At 32.9% G+C, this 21,718-nt stretch overlaps 1 protein-coding gene across 11 annotated transcripts in view; it reads left to right on the top strand.

Moving 5' to 3' along the window:
- LOC134724881 (uncharacterized) overlaps positions 1-21,718 on the top strand; it is a 98,884-nt gene that overhangs the window by 74,357 nt on the left and 2,809 nt on the right. For 9 of the 11 annotated variants that reach the window (XM_063588193.1, XM_063588194.1, XM_063588191.1 and 6 more), the window contains 10 exons: positions 4,663-4,746; positions 6,145-6,255; positions 8,120-8,954; positions 10,218-10,351; positions 11,444-11,598; positions 12,268-12,370; positions 12,808-12,884; positions 15,854-16,060; positions 17,325-17,439; positions 18,633-20,706. In XM_063588193.1, the coding sequence (XP_063444263.1) occupies positions 4,663-4,746; positions 6,145-6,255; positions 8,120-8,954; positions 10,218-10,351; positions 11,444-11,598; positions 12,268-12,370; positions 12,808-12,884; positions 15,854-16,060; positions 17,325-17,439; positions 18,633-20,706 (3,895 nt within the window). Of the gene's footprint in view, positions 1-4,662; positions 4,747-6,144; positions 6,256-8,119; positions 8,955-10,217; positions 10,352-11,443; positions 11,599-12,267; positions 12,371-12,807; positions 12,885-15,853; positions 16,061-17,324; positions 17,440-18,632; positions 20,707-21,146; positions 21,175-21,718 lie in introns of all 11 variants that reach the window. The other 2 variants (XM_063588200.1, XM_063588201.1) reach the window with 2 other exon arrangements.

Here is a 21,718-nt window from a genome sequence, read left to right as displayed (position 1 = left end):
TCCTTTTTCTTTTAATATCGGCCAAATTTGTAAAATGCATTGTCCTACAGAAAAAAGCATTTACATAAATTGTTCTTCTGAAATAGATAATCAGCTAAAAGTAAAAGTAAAAATCCAAAATATGCTAAAGTAAAGATATATTTTCTGGGGCCTCTGTGGGAAGTCGTCTACAAGTAAAACTACTGTATCACTGGCCTTCAAACACTGAGATGATTTTGAACCCCACATGGCAGGTACATTAGATTCCAATCTTACCAGTAATTGGCTAGTTTTTGAACCCCACATGGCAGGTACATTAGACTCCAATCTTACCAGTAATTGGCTAGTTTTTGGACCCCACATGGCAGGTACATTAGACTCCAATCTTAACAGTAATTGGCTAGTTTTTGGACCCCACATTGCAGGTACATTAGACTCCAATCTTACCAGTAATTGGCTAGTTTTTGGACCCCACATAGCAGGTACATTAGACTCCAATCTTACCAGTAATTGACTAGTTTGTGGACCCCACATGGCAGGTACATTAGACTCCAATCTTACCAGTAATTGGCTAGTTTTTGGACCCCACATGGCAGGTACATTAGACTCCAATCTTACCAGTAATTGGATTATTTTCTCTGGGCACTCCAGCTTCCTTCAACAAGAAAAACAGACAGCTACAAAATAGATTAAAGTGCAGAAAGTTGAGTTAAAAACCAACAATCAATCAGTGAGGGGGGTAGGAGGGGTCCTGATCCCCAAATCCCTGGATTAAAAACATGAAATCCTGAGGTTCGAATTTAAATAAATCTAAATCCAGAATTCCCGAAATCCCTGATCCACAGTAAGGGTCAATCCAGAAATCCTGAGCTAAAAAACAACCGATCCTGGAGTCCATATAGAGGTCCCATCCCCCCTCAGCAGTGAATAAAAGTAAAAATAGAAAAAAAAAGAAAAAAAACCTTTCAGTAATACCTTACAAAGTATAGTTCAATTTTTTCTGATTTGGGCATAAGCTCCATGTACACTTATGAGTAATTTTACATCTCTGAAGGAGACAAAAACCTATTAATTAACCTCTTAACCTAACATCTTTAATATAACTAAAACTACAATGTTATATTAAGTATGAGAACAGAAAAGTATTGAACTTTTGTTGGAAGCAAACTTCATTTAGGTTGTTTTCATGAATTCTGGTTCTTTATGAAGATGACTAAATAATTCTGTGAAAAAATAAAGTGCAAAGATGTGTGGGCTACAAGTATTAATTGTTGTGTAAGTCAATATAAATGTAATTCTGAGAAATATAACGATATGATGATTTACTGCATTGGGCATATATTGGCAATTCTAAAGGGAATTGCAGACTAGATCCAGATACATCACAAGATTATTAATATATCTGTTGCCCACATTATAAACTGGAAATGCACAATTGCTTGAGTTGCAGTGAAAATTCGTTTCCAGTTCTTTATCTGATTTCAGTTATTTTCCATCGTAGCTTAGGGGGCACTTATAAGTTTTACCTTTTTTTACAATCAACATGTTGAAGGTGGTATCTAACACTAAAGGGAGATAACTCTGTAAAATCAGTTTAACGTTTTAATTACATTGTGTTGTTAAGGGAATATTAAGCTTCTCAATCTCAAAATAAGTGTTTGTCAAACTGCTATATAACCAGTGTAATTTTTGTCGAGCCTGCAACTTTTGTTGCAGAAAGCTCGACATAGGGATAGTGATCCATCGGTGGCGGCGGTGTTAGCTCACTTCTTAAAAGCTTTATATTTTACAAGGTAGAAGACCTGGATGCTTCATACTTTGTATATAGTTGCCTCATGTTACGATCTTTCTGTCAGTCACATGTCCAATGTCCTTGACCTCATTTTCATGGTTCAGTGACTACTTGAAAAAAAAGTTAAGATTTTTTTGTAATGTTAAATTCTCTCTTATTATAAGTAATTGGATAACTATATTTGGTATGTGCATACCTTGCAAGGTCCTCATGCCTGTCAGACAGTTTTCACTTGACCTCGACCTCATTTCATGGATCAGTGAACAAAGTTAAGTTTTCGTGGTCAAGTCCATATTTCAGATACTATAAGCAATAGGTCTAGTATATTCGGTGTATGGAAGGACTGTAAGGTGTACATGTCCAACTGGCAGGTGTCATCTGACCTTGACCTCATTTTCATGGTTCAGTGGTTATAGTTAAGTTTTTGTGTTTTGGTCTGTTTTTCTTATACTATATGCAATAGGTCTACTATAATTCTTCTTCTTCTTCTTCTTCCATATAAGAGTTGGGTTCCTTTAATGAAACGTTTAAACTCTGCGGGACTACGCATGGTGACATCACATATCTAGTCCCCTAAGGCTATATACAGTATTTACAATAAAATCAGGTTGTTACGGTTAAAATTATGTACAATCGTCCAGTCTGGTATTAATGTGTTGTCTGTAGCCCTGAGCGAAAATCTTCAACTGATCCCGCTTCAGCAACCCTGGCAGGTAATGTATTCCATTCCATGATTGTTCTTGGAAAGAAGGAGTGTCTGTAGACATCACTGGTGACCCTCTGTTGGTAAAACTTGTGTCCTCCACGAGTTCTACTGTCGCCACCTTTGAGGTAAGTACTCTTGTTGATGTCTATCAGCTCATTCTGGATACGATAGAGCATGCATAGCCTGTTGTCACGGCGTCTTGTCTGTAATGTGTCCCATTTAAGATCTTCTAACATTGTAGTGACGCACCCTGGTGTGCGTGATGTGTAGTCATTATAGACAAATCTAGCAGCTCTCCTCTGTATAAGTTCTATTGTGTTGATGCTTGCTTGGTTGGTTGGGTCCCATATAGTAGAAGCATACTCTATGACAGGTCGCACGAGTGTTGTATAGCCAGCAGCCTTTACTTTCCTGGTACATAATTGGTGTATGGAATGATTGTAATGTGTACATGTCTAGCTGACAGATGTCATCTAACCTTGACCTCATTTTCATGGTTCAGTGGTCAAAGTTAAGTTTTTTAGTTTTGGTCTATTTTGCTAATACTTTATGCATTAGGTCAACTATATTTGGTGTATGGAAATATTTTATGATCTATATGTCGGTTACGCAGGTTTTATTTGACCTTGACCTCATTTTCACTGTCCATTGCTAAGTTTTAAGTGTTTGTGTTTTGGTCTGGTTTTCTTTATTTATAAGCAATAAGTCAACTGTATTTGTTGTATTGAAGAATTGTCAGCTGTTCATGTCTGCCTGGCATGGTTCATCTGACCTTGACCTCATTTTCATGGTTCATTGATCAATGTTTCATTTTCTTGGTTAATGTTGAGTTTATGTGACAGTTGTAATAAAGTTTTATATTTAGGTCTATCAAGATAGTATCAAGGATTAGTAAAGAAGGCGAGACATTTCAGTGTGTGCACTCTTGTTCTGATAAAACGGTTGGTTGAAAGTTTTTGAAATTTTATATTTTTGTCATGTGGTCAAGGTAAATACTTTGTTAAAATTTTATGAAAATTAAACGATCCAAATTAATTTTAGTGAAAGTGTTGGGTACCACCTAAATGTTTTTTATCAGTTCTTTATAGGTCAAAATTAAGTTACAACATGCATTATTAATCATGATTTGTTTAGCCTTCCCCTTAATTTGCTCATTTATACCTACTATGTTGTTGTATGTGGCTATACAAAAAAAATAGCATAGTGTTTTAAATCATTAGAGAAAGTGATTCCAACTCTGTATTCAGTATGATAGGATATTTCTTTGAATTTGAATATTTGAAATGCTCAGCAAATATTTTGTTAAGAGTGAAAATATTCAACTCTTTAAGGTGGTACTCGACACTTTCACTAAAATTAATTTGGCTGATTTAATTTTCATTAAATTTTGTCACAGTATTTACTTTGACTTTTAACAAAACTATTAAAATTTCAAAACATTTGAACCAACCGTTTTGTCAGAAAACTTACACTGGTTATATAGCAGTTTGACAAACTCCAATTTTGATCATTGAGAAGCTTCATATTCCCTTATCAACACAACATAACTAAAATGTTTAGCTGACTTTACAGAGTTACCTCCCTGTAGTGTTAGTTACCACTTTAAAGTAGCAAAATATTGTATCATAATCTATACAATGATCAAATTTTTATATTATCTAACATGTACAAATAATGGTATTGTTATATTTACTGACAGTAGAATTTTAGCCAGCATATTGTACTTTGCAACCTTTTCATTACTATGCAATATTAAAATATAACTATTTTCCTTAATTACTTCTGGTAGATACCACTTTTAATTGAATTTACCCAAAATAAAATTTGATTTTCCCCCAAGTTAGCTTTTTATTGTGTCAGTGACAACACAGTTAAATTTCTCCACCAAAGTATGAATTGAAATCTTATAGAAAAAATTAGCCTTTATTATGTTAGTGACAACACAGTTAAATTTCTCCACCATAGTATGAATTGAAATTTTGTAGAAAAAATATTTTGGTAAACGATTAACTGTTGAAAGCAGAGCTATTAACAAGATTAGAAAAGGAATCAATCAATATTTGCAATCATTTGGGGCAAATAATTCTTTTAACCATGCTTCTTTACTAACTTGTCCATCAAATGCATTTGTATAAAAAAAAGTGATAAAAGCCATGGTTTTTAATGTCCATTCATCTTGATTTAGGTGGCATGTCTGATGAATTCTCAAAGAAAATGCAACAATGGGAAGATTTACAGACTAAACGATCACCATCAGCAGTCTTGAAAGGTACAAAATAAAATATAGAACTATTTATTATCAAAATAACATGTGTGTCAATGACACAGCTCCCCACAAAAGACCAAATGACATAGAAGTTAACAGCTATTGGTTACTGTATGACCTTCAACAATGAGTAAACCTTACTCCCTACAAGAGACCAAAAGACATAGAAGTTAACAGCTATTGGTCACTGTATGGCCTTTAACAATGAGTAAACTGAACTCCCCACAAGAGACCAAAAGACATAGAAGTTTACAACTATTGGTCACTGTATGACCTTCAACAATGAGTAAACCTCACAACTCATAGTCAGCTAAGGGTTTGGCTACTAGTGAATATATATTTTTTTTGAATATGAACCTGAAATCACTTGATAGATATGAGGTTCACAAACATAGTAGAATGGACTAAGCTTGAAAAGAAAAGAAAAAAAAAACAGTGAGGTAAAAGGATGGCAGCATATAAAAGGTCAAAAAGACAGTTGACTACTGGTACCAACCGTGCAAGGGCTGTATAGCCAGTCAAGGTCGTTAAAAACTTCCATTTGTTGACTACTGGTAATTTAGGACTGTTGGGTATTGAAAGTCATTAGCTTCCAGTAAAAACTTGCGAATCAAAATACAAATTGCATATAATAGACCTTTTTTAGGGACACACTTTAGATAAGCTCTAAAGTATAGCGGCATTTTGGCTGCAGCTTTATATTACTTTTATGCAAAAATATTACACCTGATCATTGTGACCAATAATCTTCATTTTAGCACAAATTAGTGTATTTTCAATATACTGTAAAGTCAGAAATTATTGCGTGCATTTATTATTGCGATTTTGTCATTTGAGACTTGAATGCGATTTTAATTTTTACGATTTTGAGAAAAATCCTGTTAAAATTCAAAATGCGAGTTTGAATTATTGCGTTTACAACTCAGTCGCATTTTTCGCAATAATAAAAACCTCGCATTAATTTCTGAATTTACAGTACATCTTTTAGTTGTAGCAGGACTTAGTAAATTAGAATTTGATTTCCTGCAGGATTTATTTACGGTATATCTATATTTATTGTTTGGACACAAGTACATAATTCTTGGAGGCTTTTAGTAGAATGAATGTTGGTGCCAAATGTATCTCTATTGAATTGCATGGAATTTTATATATCTTAAAACAAGAGTGAATATTGTATGTTCTATATGATTGAATGATATGTCTAAATACTGGTACATATTGGTTTTTGGTGAAGAAAATTATGTCAGAATGAAGAATACATTTGGGTTTCATGCAAAAAAGCTCAGAGATAAAGGGTCCTTGTGAGTTGTGACCTTCTTACAGTTTCAGATGTATATTGTATACTCATTCATCATTTTGTAAAACAAAACTTAAAATTTGTTAAAACTTATGTTTTTGCAGCGGATTCCAGTGATGTTAGTGATGGAGTGTTTTCATCTGATAGTTTTGGACCCGTTTCTCCTGAATTTCAAAAAAAGATGGATGATTGGGAAAGATCCAAAAGCATTAAATGTAAATATGTATGAAATGTATTTAGACAATATATGTATAGTGTCTTGAAATATGAAATTTATTTGTATGAGGCTTAGAAACGGGAAAATGCGAGGTTCTACCGAGCATTTTCTCGTTTCGAGCCGAATACAAATAAATTTCATATTTCAAGACACTATACGTATATTGTTTTTATACTGAAATAGAAAAAAATATTTAAAATTGAAAACAATATATAACAAAAATTGTTAAAAAGTGTTTGGAATTTCCCTCTTGGGGTACCATTTTGGGGTATTTCCCTATGAGCGTAGTCCAGGCGATAAGACATTGACATATTAGGAATTACAAAAGGTAAAATGATTTTAATTAATAACATTTGATAATCATGGTGTATAAATAACCAATTTGAAGACATAAAGTTTAAATTCATTAAAGTTTGACCATTGTTACTTTACGTTGTCATGGTCGTGACGTAGCGTTGTTGATGAAATACAATAAGGAGGCGGGGCTTATAGGTTAGTTGGGGGTCATTGACGTATAAAGCTAACGTTTATACGTATAGCTTTATCTGTATAGTAAAATAGCTTATTGCAGTATAAAATGTAAAATGTATACTTATTGGTGTAAATTATTGAATGTGACATAATTATTTGGATAATGAAATGATAATTTCTGATATTTATATAAATGCAGTCAGATAAGACATTATCACATTTTTTGAGTGCGATTTAAAAAAAAATTTGTTCGTCATTTTGTAAGCCCTGTTTGTACTTGTATAAAATTAAAAATGGAAATGGGGAATGTGTCAAAGAGACAACAACCCGAACTTAGAGCAGACAACAGCCATCAAGACCTTTGAAATTGATTTCTGTCTCACCTTGACAAAGTTAAAAAGATAGACTTAGGTACCGGTAGGTTGTTTCTGTGGCAGGGAGGTAACAATTGGTAATAGTTTGTGATTAGGTCAGTTTTTAACATGTTTAAGGAGAACCACTAATTGTTAATCAATGACTTTTGTGGTATGCAGTTGTATAACATTGGCACATCTCATGTTCATGGAGCTTATCTGAACCTTCTTCTCAGTCATGTGCAAAGTTTTTTCTACCTGGTTTGGTGTATAATTTTTTTATGGGCAGTAAAGGGTGCTTAAGTGTTATCATGGAGAGGTAATAACCAGAAGATAAAATATAAATGTTTCCTTTCATTTACAGTAAAAAACTTGTTTAATTTATCATAGCATATTTAGAAAGATTATTAAGTTGTCATTATTGTATTGTTCTGAAATGACAGCTTCCCTCTTTCGAGCGTGGGAAAAAGCTGATTAGCTTGAAGGCACTTTGCAAAAGAAGATAAATGGCCATTGAATTAATGTTTGCTTAGGTTGATTCCAGTACAAATTCAATTTGGCGAACTCTTGTTATGTAAGAAATGTTGTATGATACTTTGTGAAGTATAATAATCAAACAGTACTGGGTAATCTTGATTGATTATAAAATTGAGAATGGAAATGGGGGGTATGTCAAATATTATAAATTTGAGAATGGCAATGGGGGATATGCCAAATATTATAAAATTGAGAATGGAAATGAGGGATATGTCTAAGATTATAAAATTGAGAATGGAAATGGGGGATATGTCAAAGATTAAAAAATTGAGAATGGAAATGGGGAATGTGTCAAGGATTATAAAATTGAGAATGGAAATGGGGGATATGTCAAAGATTATAAAATTGAGAATGGAAATGGGGGATATGTCAAAGAGACAACAACCTGAACAAAGAGCAGACAACAGACGGAACTTCTTAATTTATAATTTCATAAAAGTAAAAGTAATTTCTATAACCATGCCATGCAGTATTTCAAATCATGATATCTTTATATTGTAGCCACCTCATCCAAGAAATTGTTTCTGGAAGAAAAATCGGAAACTGATCTCCCTGTGTCACGTGATGTGTCGCCTGATGGGACCTCAACTCCACTTGAGATCTCATTACAATCAATCAACGTAGATGACATGCAAAAAAAGTTGACGGATAGTTTTTCCCGAAAAATGGAAGAATGGGAAAGGCGGAAATATCGGAAGGATGGTACCAGTCCAACACTTGATCGTAAAGATAGTGGAGGAAGACTGATAAAAAAAGAAGATCGCCAAAAATCCAGGAAGACCAAAGTTGAGAAAGACAGAGAAAAACTTGGCAAAATGAGAGGAAGAGAAATGAGACGTGTGGAAATAGAACAACAAAAATTAGAAAAAGAAAAAATGAAAATTGAAAAAGAGCGATTAAGAGCTTTGGAAAGGGAGGCTAGAATAGAAAAAATGAAAGGTCGTTTGAGTCAACCTGACATGGATGCCAAGGTCAAAAGCCCAATTTTAGCTCCCCTTGCAGAATACAAAGTGACTACTGACTTTGCTAGAAAATTACATGAATGGGAAATGCGTAAAGGTATTTCTTCAGTCTCTATGGCAACATATTATGAATCACAGCTTCGACATGCAGATTATTTACAGCAAGCAGACTATTCTGGACAGAAGGATAGTGATGATGAACTGTCATGGAATGAACCTAAGAAGGTCAAAGGTCAGAAACCACCACCTTTGACCTTACAGCCTTGTATAGATTCCCCAGAGGAGACCTCGCCTGGTGCTAGGTCATCAGATGCAAGTTTTGATGATAATACGTCCATTACTATGGAGAGTATGACAGAAAACAATATTAAAAGGTAACAATTTCTCCTTAACATCAATTTTACTCCTTTGTGGAATTTATGAAAAATTAAAGATATTTGTGTGTGAGAACAAAGAAATAATTAAGGAATGACTGTTACATTTTTTCTGTCTATTCGAAATAACATAAAAAATTTGGTGCACACTGAATAACGCACGTAGCGGGTTATTTTACAGTGTGCACCAAATTTTTTATGTTATTTCGAATAGACAGAAAAAATTTTACTGTCATTTCTTATAATTTAATTCTAAATTCCATTTCAAACGGTAGAAAACCATGAAAAAACGTTGATGACGTCACAGTCATTTGACTAAATTATGTCTATGGGCTCATAACAAAATAAAGTCAGCCAATCAGAAGACGTGTTGCATCCAAAATTAAATTATTCACAAATATCATTCACAAAATTTGAGATAATATTATATTTCTCTCAGTTTGTGAAATGTAATATTCCTTAGCCTGAGTTTTAAATTAAGCTAAATGTATCTCTGAAATACAATACTTACACAGTACTCAATTCATAAAACAATTACACACTTCTTGGATGACCCCATTTTTAAAGGTTATTATGTTAGACCTTTGTCCTTTATACCAAAAAAGATAATGATAAGGTCATTTTCTCTTTTTGTGTTTACTTGGCTTCCTTCACCATTATAAAACTTACCTCTGCTATATACTCAAGTGTGCTCAGATTGGAGCATCAATCATTAATAAATGTTTTCAAACCTTCATATTATTCAATAAAAAAAAACAAGCATCCAAAATTCTAGTGAATGTTTCAGTGATAATGTATTAATGTAAGAATAACATATACTATTTAAAGTTTGGAAGCAGCCATATAGACTAAGAGAAAGTTTCAGTAATTATAGCTGACCGTGTAAGGGATGTATAGCAAGTCAAGGTCGTTAAAAACTTCCATTTGTTCACTGATTATGTTTTGATATAAGAATGAAATTGATTATTTAAAGTTTGGACACAGCCATATAGACTTAGAGAAAGTTTCAGTAATTATAACTGACCGTGTAAGGGATGTATAGCAAGTCAAGGTCGTTAAAAACTTCCATTTGTTCACTGATTATGTTTTGATATAAGAATGAAATTGATTATTTAAAGTTTGGACACAGCCATATAGACTTAGAAAAAGTTTCAGTTATTATAACTGACCGTGCAAGGGATGTTTAGCAAGTCAAGGTAGTTAAAAACTTCCATTTGTTCAGTGATTATGTTTTAATATAAGAATAAAATTTATTATTTAAAGTTTGGAGGCAGCCAATGTATCATTAGTAGAAGAACTCCATGCCAAAGAACTAGAATATGAAGCTCTGCAAGAAGAAGTCCAAGATCTCAATGAAAAAGTTAATAGTGCTAGAGTTCAACATTCCAAAGAAATAGGTTAGTCATTCTGTGACGCTGACACATTTAACACCTGAAAACTAGCCTATAAATGTCAATGAAAAAGATGGAGCATTTTTAGACTTAGTGCACAGTTACAGAGACAAGACTTAGGCATACCTTTTCCTACGATGGGGTCTACCATTTGTTAGTATGTGATTACAACTAATAATAGGTCAATATTATATTATATGCAGTTGTAATAGGGTTAGCACATCTCATTTCTGCAGAGATTATTTTACCCTGCATTTTGGTCATATACATGGTATATTGACTTTCATAGGTGGATCCATTGGGGCCCTAGGTGGAAAAAAATGATTGATTATACAGGACATCACTGATGCATGACTGGAGTGGGCCCCCCTTAGGTCACTTAGCTGGCCCCCCTTACAAACAGTTCTGGATCCAACACTGACTGTGATACTAATTTGCTTACATTTTAAATGTTAAGTTTGTGATATGGTCTACACCAAAGGGAATGTTTGTAATGTTTGGTATGCAGTTGTATAAGTATTAACACATTTTATTTCCGTGGAGGTTATAGGGCCATTGTTTCCTCAGTCATGGTCCATTAACATTGGGACTTTTGCATAGTTAACATGTTTGTGATTTGGCCAATCTGATATTTGATATACAGTTGACTGTTTTACCACTAGGGTATCTTATTTCAAAGGAATTATTTGACCCTACACCCTTATTCATGGTTCATAGACTCTGAAGGTTATGCATAGTTTGCATGTTAATGTAGTGCTACTTTAATTTCAACACTTGCATTGTACTATCAAAACTAGGTACAGGCCAGGCACATCTCTGTGTCAACAATTTCTTTTATTTATTGCAGCAAGTGAATGTGGACTAGATTTATTATTGATGATAGAAATATATTTTTTTATTTGCTTTTCATATTTATTCTTCTTATTATTAATATTACTAACACAACTTACAAAAATTTTACTTTGCACAATTTTCACACATGCATATATTCTTTATTAATCTTGTCTAATCATAGATATTTTTTGTTTATTTGAGCACCTATCTTTTATAACACTACTAATTTAATAATAGTTTCTTTGCATGTGTGTCTTCCTACAGACCAATATAAGAAAGAAATTCTTGCAGGTGGAACCACTGCCCAGGTGCCAAAATTAACACAAGAAATGAGTAGCAAACTTGCAGAGCTTGAATCTAAAATCCATGAGCTCCAGAGTTTTGGTGACAACTTGGCTCAAAAAATGGAAAGTGCTGCCGTAAGTTAAAATCAAATTAGGTGCAAAATTTTACAAAGGTCAAACTAAAACTCTAAAGGCAATCCCATTGAAATCATAAAGAGATATTAGAAGATGTGGTATGAGTGCCAATACGACAACTCTCTTTCCAAATACAGGTTATTATGTTAGACCTTTGTCCTTTATACTAAAAAAGATAATGACAATATAAAAAAGAAGATGTGATATGATTGCCAATGAGACAACTATCCACAAAAAGACCAAAATAACACAAACATTAACAACTATAGGTCACCGTACGGCCTTTAACAATGAGCAAAGCCCATACCACATAGTCAGCTATAAAATGGAAAAAACATTTTGTTGAAAAAAGCATATACCAGTACACTGTATTTTCAATGAAAACAATTGATTTAGTAGGTGTTTATTTGCCTCCTCACTTTAATTATTAAACATACAGCATTCATTTAACATAATAAAGCTCTCTTTGAAAAAATATACTTAAGACATATGGCTATTTTTGGTTGATGCAGTTTTAATTGGAATTTTAAGCTGAAAATAAAAAGAATTATGAAATAAGTATCTGCTAAATTGACTTAAGGCCGACATAAAAAAAAAACAAAAAAAAAAAACAAACAACAGAAAACAAAAAGTATATTTCTTAATTTTTCAATGTAATTTTGTTTTCAGATGTGTAAATGGCAGAGTATAGAAGGAGAAGAAAAGGTCACAACACGTTTGGTAGAACTTTTAGAAAAAATGAGATTGATGTTGTATAAAGCTTCACAAACAGGTTTGGTGTATTTTTGTTTTCTCAAAATAAAAATATTTTAATGAATTTGAGAAAATCTCCTATTACATGTAGTGCAATTAACATACTTTGGTCTCAGAAAACCGGTATTTACACTGATGAAAGTATATGGAAGAAGTGCTTTTGAAAGAGCATTAAAATTGCTCATTGTTGGTTTGCTGATTTCATTTCAGCGAAGTAAGGCACAACAAATTGAAAACAAAATTTAGGAAACACGAAAATTATCTCCATATTAAGGCTGGTAAGGCATATAATTTTAAAGTGACATTTACAACAAAATATTCTTTTTATTAGGCTCTTATCTTGAGATCATGCACTGGATTTAATTTATGTTTGAATGTTTCAGAGTAAAGCACTGTATTCTATCATTCTGAAAGTTATTTTTTACACTTTATTAAATCTTAATTATCTATGTACAGAGGAATTAACACAGAAATCATCAGCACTTTATACTTTTGAAAAGTTGTACAGCCAAGCCATGCAGTTACAGGTTCAGGTTGGTATTGCTTTTGTAGGTGTGGTGGGAAAAAACACTGTTGGTCTGTGACCGCCAATCCAACAAATATTTTTGTCTTCCTCCTCTCCCTTCACAATTATTGCTGAATAGAGTTACTTCAAACTCCCCCCCCCCCCCCCCCCCCTTCTCAATGAATGCTTCTTGTGAGAGCAATTTTGAAATCAGTCGGACCTTATTTAATTGTTGATACCTTGAAATTTTCAATATTTACAACTAAAACAATAGTTCACCACACATTTCTTGTTTGGTTTTCTTTGGTTGTTTTTAGTTTAAATCAGGCAGTTGGTTATTTTTTCATTTAATCGTATTCAAATTTTGAAATATCAGGCCTTTTATAGCATTCTACATTTTTGGATTTTGCTCTTTGTTGAAAGAAGGAATGGCTTATAGATGTTTACATCTTCATTCTTTTATGAATCTTAGTTGGTTGTCTCATTGGCAATCTTCTCATTTATATTTATAATTTATATTTTAAATATACTGATACAATGTAGTGGGTCTCATTGGGGTCTAAGCATGACGGGGGATTGCAGATTTTTGGTAATTGTGACATGTGAAAGTCAAATTATTGTGTCGTGAAAACAGGAAATGAAGTCTAACGGGACCCAGGAAATGACAAAAAAAATAGAATTGCTTATGTACATAGTGTAAGCAGGATACGGTAATCTGAAAAAACAGTAAGCGGGATCTGGGATCTGAACCCCCCAATGAGACCCCCCCCCCCCCCCCCCCATTAGTATGTGAGTTCATTTGCAGCTTCTGAAAGTTCCTTTATTTGACAGTTACAGGAGAATTTTACTAGCACTTCTACAGAGTAATCACATTATTTTTATAGATAATTCACTTTTCAAAGATAACATCTCATAATAGAGTTTTATTTCCTGATAAAAAATATGTTATGCATAACATTATCATTGATTTTTCTCTTAACTTCAAATGACTGTACACAAAACAGGGTGAAAAGTTGTAATTAAATCAAAAGAACCTTCAATAATCATTTCAGCATTGCATAGAAATTATTGAGTTTTGATTATGGAATGTAAACAATACTGATAGTATTATTAATAAATATATCGAAATCAAAATTGAATTAAACAAGCCATTGATTCGTAGATGTTGACGGTAACTATGTTTTGGCATGAAATGTTCTTTTCTACATATAAAGCAATTATTTCATAATGGACAATTTTTACATGCTATAGTCAAATGAATATGCTGTGATAGCAAATGTTCCATATGAACCGATGCTATAATCAAGTTAATTGAATGAAAAATGTAAATTAGTTCTCATATTATGATGCAAATGTCTATAGTTGCTGAATAGAAGTATCATTACTAGTATAAAAAGCAAGTGCATATTACTGCAAATATTTTTGTTTGTTTCATCAATGCATGAACTGTCTGTACTAAAGATACAGTTCTGTCTGCAAATTTGTATAGACATTGCTATAAGTGACCAGTCCCGTTCCTACCCGTAGCCAGGGGGGTTTGGACAAACCCCCCCTTGAAAACAAATAATGACTGTTAAAGTCAATGTTGTTCGAATTGTGACTGTTAAAGTTGATTTTTCGAGGCCAAATAACCCCCCTTTTGGAAATTCCTAACTATGGGCCTGCCGTTAGAATAGAAAGTCCCTGATCAATAGCAAAATACCAAGAATTTTCAAATATATTGATAGCAATTATTTCTGTTTTTTTTGTTTTTTTTGTATTTTTGAGGCTATTGATAGCAATTTTTTTTGGATTATTTTTTGCATTTCAGAAGTTACGCTTAAAATTTTAGGGGTTACGCTTTAAATGCTCATTTAAGTAAGCGCTACAGTCTTTATTAGGATTTTGAATTGAAAATTGTTAATTGTAGCTTCCAAATCTTTTATAACATTGTCTCACACTAATAATAAATATAAAAAAGTCGATGTGGTGTGATTGCCAATGAGACAACTATTCACAAAAGACCAAAATGACAGAGATATTAACAACTATAGGTCACCATACAGCCTTCAACAATGAGCAAAGCCCATACCGCATAGTCAGCTATAAAAGGCCCCAATAAGACAATGTAAAACAATTCAAACGAGAAAACTAACGGCCTTATTTATGTAAAAAATCACACTAATAATAAAGTTCTCTTACATCGGATTATATATGTATTGCTGTACTATCAATTTCCTACTGTAAAAATAAAGATTGACCATATTGATTCTGTAATAAAAGTCAACTCTATGATTATATCATCAGTTTCAGTGTTAAACAAACAACAATCAATCAATAAATCATTATATCAATGAAATCAGCACCAATAAGTCATATTCTCGTCAATTACTTTACGGTACATTAATGAATAACACCTAAGCAAACCACAAAAATCTATATCTGATTAAAATTTGTAGTACTGTAATTTGATATTGGTATTAACATAAGCAGCCAGAAATAGCACTTTTTTCATTTGGACAGTTCTTGGCTTAAATTACTTGAAGTCCAGAAATATATTATACAGTTATGTAACTATGCAATAGATCGAAATATATTTCCCGAGGTATGAAGATCATGGTTCTATTGCCCAAAAAAGCCACTGGTTTTTTTTGTGGAAAAAATTTGGTTGAATCACTGAAGCATGACTGGAGCCAATCTAATTAAAAACTGATCTCTCATGCTCCTGTTTTTAATATGTTGTGACATATCAGAAAACGGGAGCATGGAGATTGGTTTTAATTAGATTGGACTGGAGCCCCCCTGCCCCCCTTAGGAAAAGTTCTGGATCTGCCACTGATATGACATAATTTGCTTTACATTTATAAAATTATTTAATTATAGAAACACTTTGGATGCACCAGGCAAAAACAATTCAAAAATATTTTACTTATCTTATCACCACTGACTTTTAATACAATGTTAGTATCCAGATTTCATTTTCCAGCCTATTAAAGATGTCTTTTCCTTTTCTTTTAGTTAACAAACCTTCGTTTGAGTCAACTTGAAAGAAACAAAGAAATAGTGTCAATGAAGCGTCAGTTGTTGCTACAGGAAGCTAACAATCTGCTGTTACAAGCAGATATTGCTAGGCGTGAGACGGAACTCAACTGGCATAAACAACATGCTAGAAAAGGTGCACCAATCAAAAGGTGGAATACATATGGAGGAATGGAAAGCAGAGTTGTAAGTATAAAGCTCCTTTTGATTTATGTTGTTCATATGCATGAGGAAATAAATCAATAACCCTGAGCTTTTAAAAAAGCCTATAAACCAGAGCTATGAAAATTAAAATAATTCTTTCAAGCCATGCTCTATGCTCATTTTAACATGGGTAGGCATTATATTTGTTAATATCTTAATACCATGCGTTAGCGAGGTATTAATTTGTTTACAAATATTATGCCTACCCATGTTAAAATGAGCATTTCAATTTCAATTTCAATCATGTGCAGCCCATGTTCTATTCGAAATAGAACATGGCTTTGTAGCCAAATCTACAGAAGAACGTCATATTAGAATAGCCTATAAATATATATTCTAATTTTATTTACTTATAAATGTATAAAAACAATTTAAAGTATTGTTAGATTGTGTTATACATATACAAGGAAAAGAAATTTCACATTGAAAGGGAAATAACTCAGTTATGATTCCAATTATTTACATTCTTTGAACAAAGGAAAGTTTTGATAGAGTCCTTTTGAATAATTCAGATAATTTAAAAAAAAAAATTATTATAAAAATTTGTACAGTTTAGTTATATATACAATATCTCTGTTAATGCTACACCAGGAGAAAACAGCTTTCTCTAACTTCATGTAAGTATAATCATTGTATAAAAAATGTCTTATATTGCTTTTGTTTGTTTTCTTTATTTTTCAATTACTTGTATGTAGTTGATCATTTTAAACAATTAAAAAATATTTATACATATGTGTTTATAATGGAAAACGTAATTCAGATATAATAGAAATGAAGAGGGTATGAGGTAATTTTATAATGAACAAAAGTAGGACTTTACCATACTGTTACACTTATTTAAATTTTATTGAAGTTTTACACAGGTTATTGTCAAAAAGAAAAGACTACCGGTACATGTAGTAGTTAACAATTAAGTGGTACCAAGTCAGCATTGTTGTATATTCAAACTTAAAAATAAGTAAGAAATTTAAATGTTAAAAAAACTTGGTAGTGCATTTTATGTAAGCTTTTTATAATACAACATTTTATACACTTATTTAAAAAAAAAGACAAACAAATTTATAAAGAGTGTCCAGAGGTCAGTGTGTCATTAGAAATATCATTATGTATGTGAAATATTTGCCGCTGGACATTTAGCTAACAACAATAAATTAGTCATACAACAAACAAAGCTAAGGGTTAAAAGGGAAAACAAATGATTGAAAATTGAAAAAAAAAATTTGAAGTACATAAATAACAATTTCAGGTCGAAGGCCAAGAAGCTGAATGTATTCCACCTTACAAAAGATTTGCCAAAGGCAGGAAAGAGCCAACCCAACCAACTATAGAATCAGAGGATGTAATGGATACACCAGACTCAGGTAACTGATGGATTGTTATAAACTGTTAACCCTTTCCTCCATAATGATGCCTTTTGACGCCACCCCCCTATACTCCATAATGATGCCTTTCGACGCCTGTGTAGTGCCTCAGTTGAAACCTCTCACCAAAGAAAAAACTTGATCAGCCTTATTTAAATTTGTATCCAATATAAAAAGGATGTTCATGAGAATCTATGACTGAAATTTCAATGATGAAATATTCATTTTTGCAATGCATTGATACTTTAAACCTGATGATTTTTTTTGTTGAAAAAATCCTATTCGAATCAAGTATTCTCTAAAAAAGTATCCATGGAGGAAAGGGCTAAGGTAGAACACATTGATAACATCAGGGTGAAATAAAGAAAATGTAACCTTATGACATGTATATGTTAAGATTTTGTTAGTAGTTTTGTTGAACGTGAAACAGATGTATTTATAATAAATAATGCACTATAAAAAAAATGTGGTATGATAAGACAATTCTCCACAAGAGACCAAATGACACAGAAATTAACAACTATAGGTCACTGTAGAGCCTTCAACAATGAGCAAAGCCTATACAGCATAGTAAGCTATAACAGGCCCCAAATTGATAATTGTAACATAATTAAAATCAGAAAAACTAATGACCTAATTTTTGTACAAAAAAAGAACGAAAAACAAATGTTTAACACATCAATAAACGACAATCACTGAATTAAAGACTCATGTTAGCAGGATCCCCCCTAACCTGGGACAGTGGTATAAGTTATAACAGTGTAAAATATGAATGAACTTTAAACGGCTTAAATCACCAAACAGATAAATCTAAAGAAAACACAGAGATGACATGGAGTACTTTTATATCCCAACAACAAAGAGGCGCTAAATACTAATATTGCATAGCAATACATGTATAATATTTCCCACAGAAAGTAACCAAAAGTTAGCGTGCAATAAATCTTCAAAATTCATGAAGTCATCAATGACAAAATCTTAGGTTAAACCTCGTAGAACATATATTGCACTCGCAACCTCATGCATTATAAAATTCTACTTGGGACAATATTCCACAATATTCATGCAATAACCCTATAATATTCAATATGACAAAAGATGAAAATAATCCAACTATACAAATAAATTATATATTCTTTTAAATATCAGCAATGTGTTGTTTTTTTCTTATTATAACTTTTCTGTGCTTTCAGATGATCAACTTAAAGAATCTTTAGATTTTCAATCAGTTGAACCCCCCGAATCTCCAATAGAAATCCAACATAAAAGTTGTATTTATTTACCGATGCGACAAAAGCAAAAAAGACATAAAGCACAATTACATAAAGAATTATCTTTGGAAATTCCGTTTATAGATCAAGAACAGGAAGATGCTATTCGTGTCCTTCCTGATAACGCTAGGGATAGACAAGTTATGAAAGGAGAGAAAGGCGTGGAAATATCGTTGACAATTAAATTACCCACTGCAAACATCAATCTACCTCGTGATATTTCACAACAGGAGTTAAATGTGCCAAGAAGTACTCGGCAGGAGGACAGTGACGATTCTAGTAGGAGATTTGAATCTGAACCTAAAGTTCACAAATCAGAAGCCAAATTTCCAGAACTTCTTATTCCCCGATCTAAATCAAAAGGAAAATTGGAAAAAGAAAATAGTATGGAACTGTCTGAACTAGAGCTTCAGATTCATGCAGCAAACGAAAGAAGGGATGAAACTAAAGTCAAACGTGAAAGTGATATATCTGTTGGTAGCGATAGTGTTTTTGTTGAGGGCACACCAACAGAGTATAAAAGAATGATGATTCCTGTCAGAGTTACAAAACTTTCTGATGATCGACCTTCACATGAGGCTTCTCATCAGGAAATACATAGGGAAACAATTACGCTGTTACCTAAACTAACAAAACATTCTGATGATCAGCCTTCCCATGATGCTCATCAGGAAATACATAGGGAAACCATTACATTGTCGCCTAAATTGTGTCATAGAACATTACAAAGGACAACTCCTACATCTCCGAGGAACACTGCACCAGTTTCTGATAAAACTTTTAATTGGCCAAAGGTCAGAACTGTCTCATATACAGGACATAGAATCAAACCAGCTGATGAACTTTTGGAAGAAAGTAAACGATACAGGAAGGGTCATTCCGCTTATATGAGTAGAATCCTTCAAAAATATAAGACGGATGAATCAAGGAAATTTTTGATGGAAAGACAGAAAAGTCATGATAAGGAAAATATTGCTGAAGGCTATGTCCAGGCAATAGTGAAGCGATTATCTCGTGAAGGTACGCCAGATATACTAGTCACAGGGGATTCTACTCCTAAACATTATGTCTCATATCGTTCAGACTCGCCCCAGGGAAGATCAGAATTTGTTCAACAAATTGTGAAAAAACTATCTTCTCCTGCCGACCAAACCCCCCAAACAAAATCACAATCATCTCCATTGAAAGATGTCACAAATGGAATTCCTAAAAAAGTGAAAAAATTAGCCGAAGCGTTTGACAGTGGTAGTGCTCGGAATACACCAGAACGTGCTTTATCTGATTCAGAATCTCCTCATAAATCACATATAGTGACTTCTAAATCCAAAGATAGAACTTCTCAAAGTGTATCATACGATTCATCTTCATCCACATCCACATTGACTAGTATCACCGGTGCCACAGAAATAACTTATCATCCGGAAACTTCTGTTAGTTCTTCAATAAATTATTCCTCCATGCCTCTTCTGACTGTACAGGAAGAGGACCCCACTGATCTCCAGCAATCTTACAGGGAAAGGGCAGCAACTACTACAACTTGTGATTCTGCTGCAGATCAGGGGGTCAAAAGTCCAATGGAGAAACAAGAAGTGCTTGTGACCATTCAACCTTGGAATAAAAGTACATCTCAGAAAATTTTCCATCATCATGAGGGTTCACCTTCAACATCTCAAGCATCAAGCTCAAAACATTCAACAGAAGTTAAACTTCATATCGGACAAAAACCTGGTAAAGTGAAAAAAGAGACCATTGGGGCTCTTTGTCAACAAAGTATGCTATCATTTGACCTTGGTTTGTCCTTGCAAGCCTCAGAACAAATTCAAGGCAGAAAGGATAGTGAGGCAGATTCAGGCTACTCAGGAAAAAGTCCAAGACCATTATCCTCAGGATCTGAAGGTGAACCTTCGTCATCGTCAGAAGAAAAACGCAAATCAAAATCCAAATTTTTTGAAGTACATTGGTTTCACAAACCTAAAAAATTCTTTAAAGTTTCGAAGTAAGTATATTCAGTTAATGAAAAGTTATACATGAAAAAATCAATACTAGATACCAGGTTAACTAAACAGGTTCTTAATAGCCACTAACTGCCTTAGTGGTTTTGTGAAAGTCTGCTTACAAGTCTAAAGTATCTGTGTATAACAGATTTACCAAATTGCAGACAGGAAAGTTTGTTTTTGAATAAGATTGAAACATTGTCGATTAAGATAGTTTAGCACTTCAAGCACTCTATCATGAGAGGCATTTGTATAATTTCAACATTTTTCGTTAAATAATATATTTAAAATTTGTCCTTCATATGAAGGTCTTGCACGTATCAGTCAATGTCAAGGAGCAAGATTGTTTTTTTCTTGTCATCAATATGAAATTAGGGAAATAAATGTATAAATATAAATGGGAGAAGCATAGAAGACTTTTAAAATATTACTTCATTTTCAGGTAAAGATCCTCATTTTAGTCATACATGGTAATAAATGCATGTGTGTGCAATCTATTAGACTATGTTTGTTATAACCACTTCTCTGCTGATTTATTACTAAAGTAAATAGAGAGTGAATTATTTACATGACATATATTTCTGCTGTTATTTTACCCCTTTTCTTTTCCACAAACTGAATTTGGGTGTGAAGTTTTTCCATTTATAACTCTTTCACCATGAAGAAGTTTCTAGTACCAATCTTGTGATCATTATTTTGTACTTGAATAAGGCTGTTAGCTGTCTCATTCAAATTATTTTACATTTTTCATTTTTTGGACCTTTTAAAGCTGACTATACGGTTTGGACTTTTTGCTCATTATTGAAGCCTGTACGGTGACTTATAGTTAATTTCTCTGTCATTTGGTCTATTGTTGTCTCGTTGGCAATCATACTACAGCCTCTTATTGTTATAGATAAATTGCCTATCACTAGTAACTTTTATGAAGTGTTCATGATAAGTTCAGTTTCTGTTTTATTTTTTTAATATCAAGGTCACCATAATGTAGGTTTTATAAGGGGATACTACATAATG

The sequence above is a fragment of the Mytilus trossulus genome, chromosome 7 (genome assembly GCF_036588685.1).
Source record: "Mytilus trossulus isolate FHL-02 chromosome 7, PNRI_Mtr1.1.1.hap1, whole genome shotgun sequence".
NCBI lineage: Eukaryota > Metazoa > Mollusca > Bivalvia > Mytilida > Mytilidae > Mytilus > Mytilus trossulus.
Note: the sequence above shows the minus strand (reverse complement) of the source record. Positions and strands in the feature narration are given on the sequence as shown.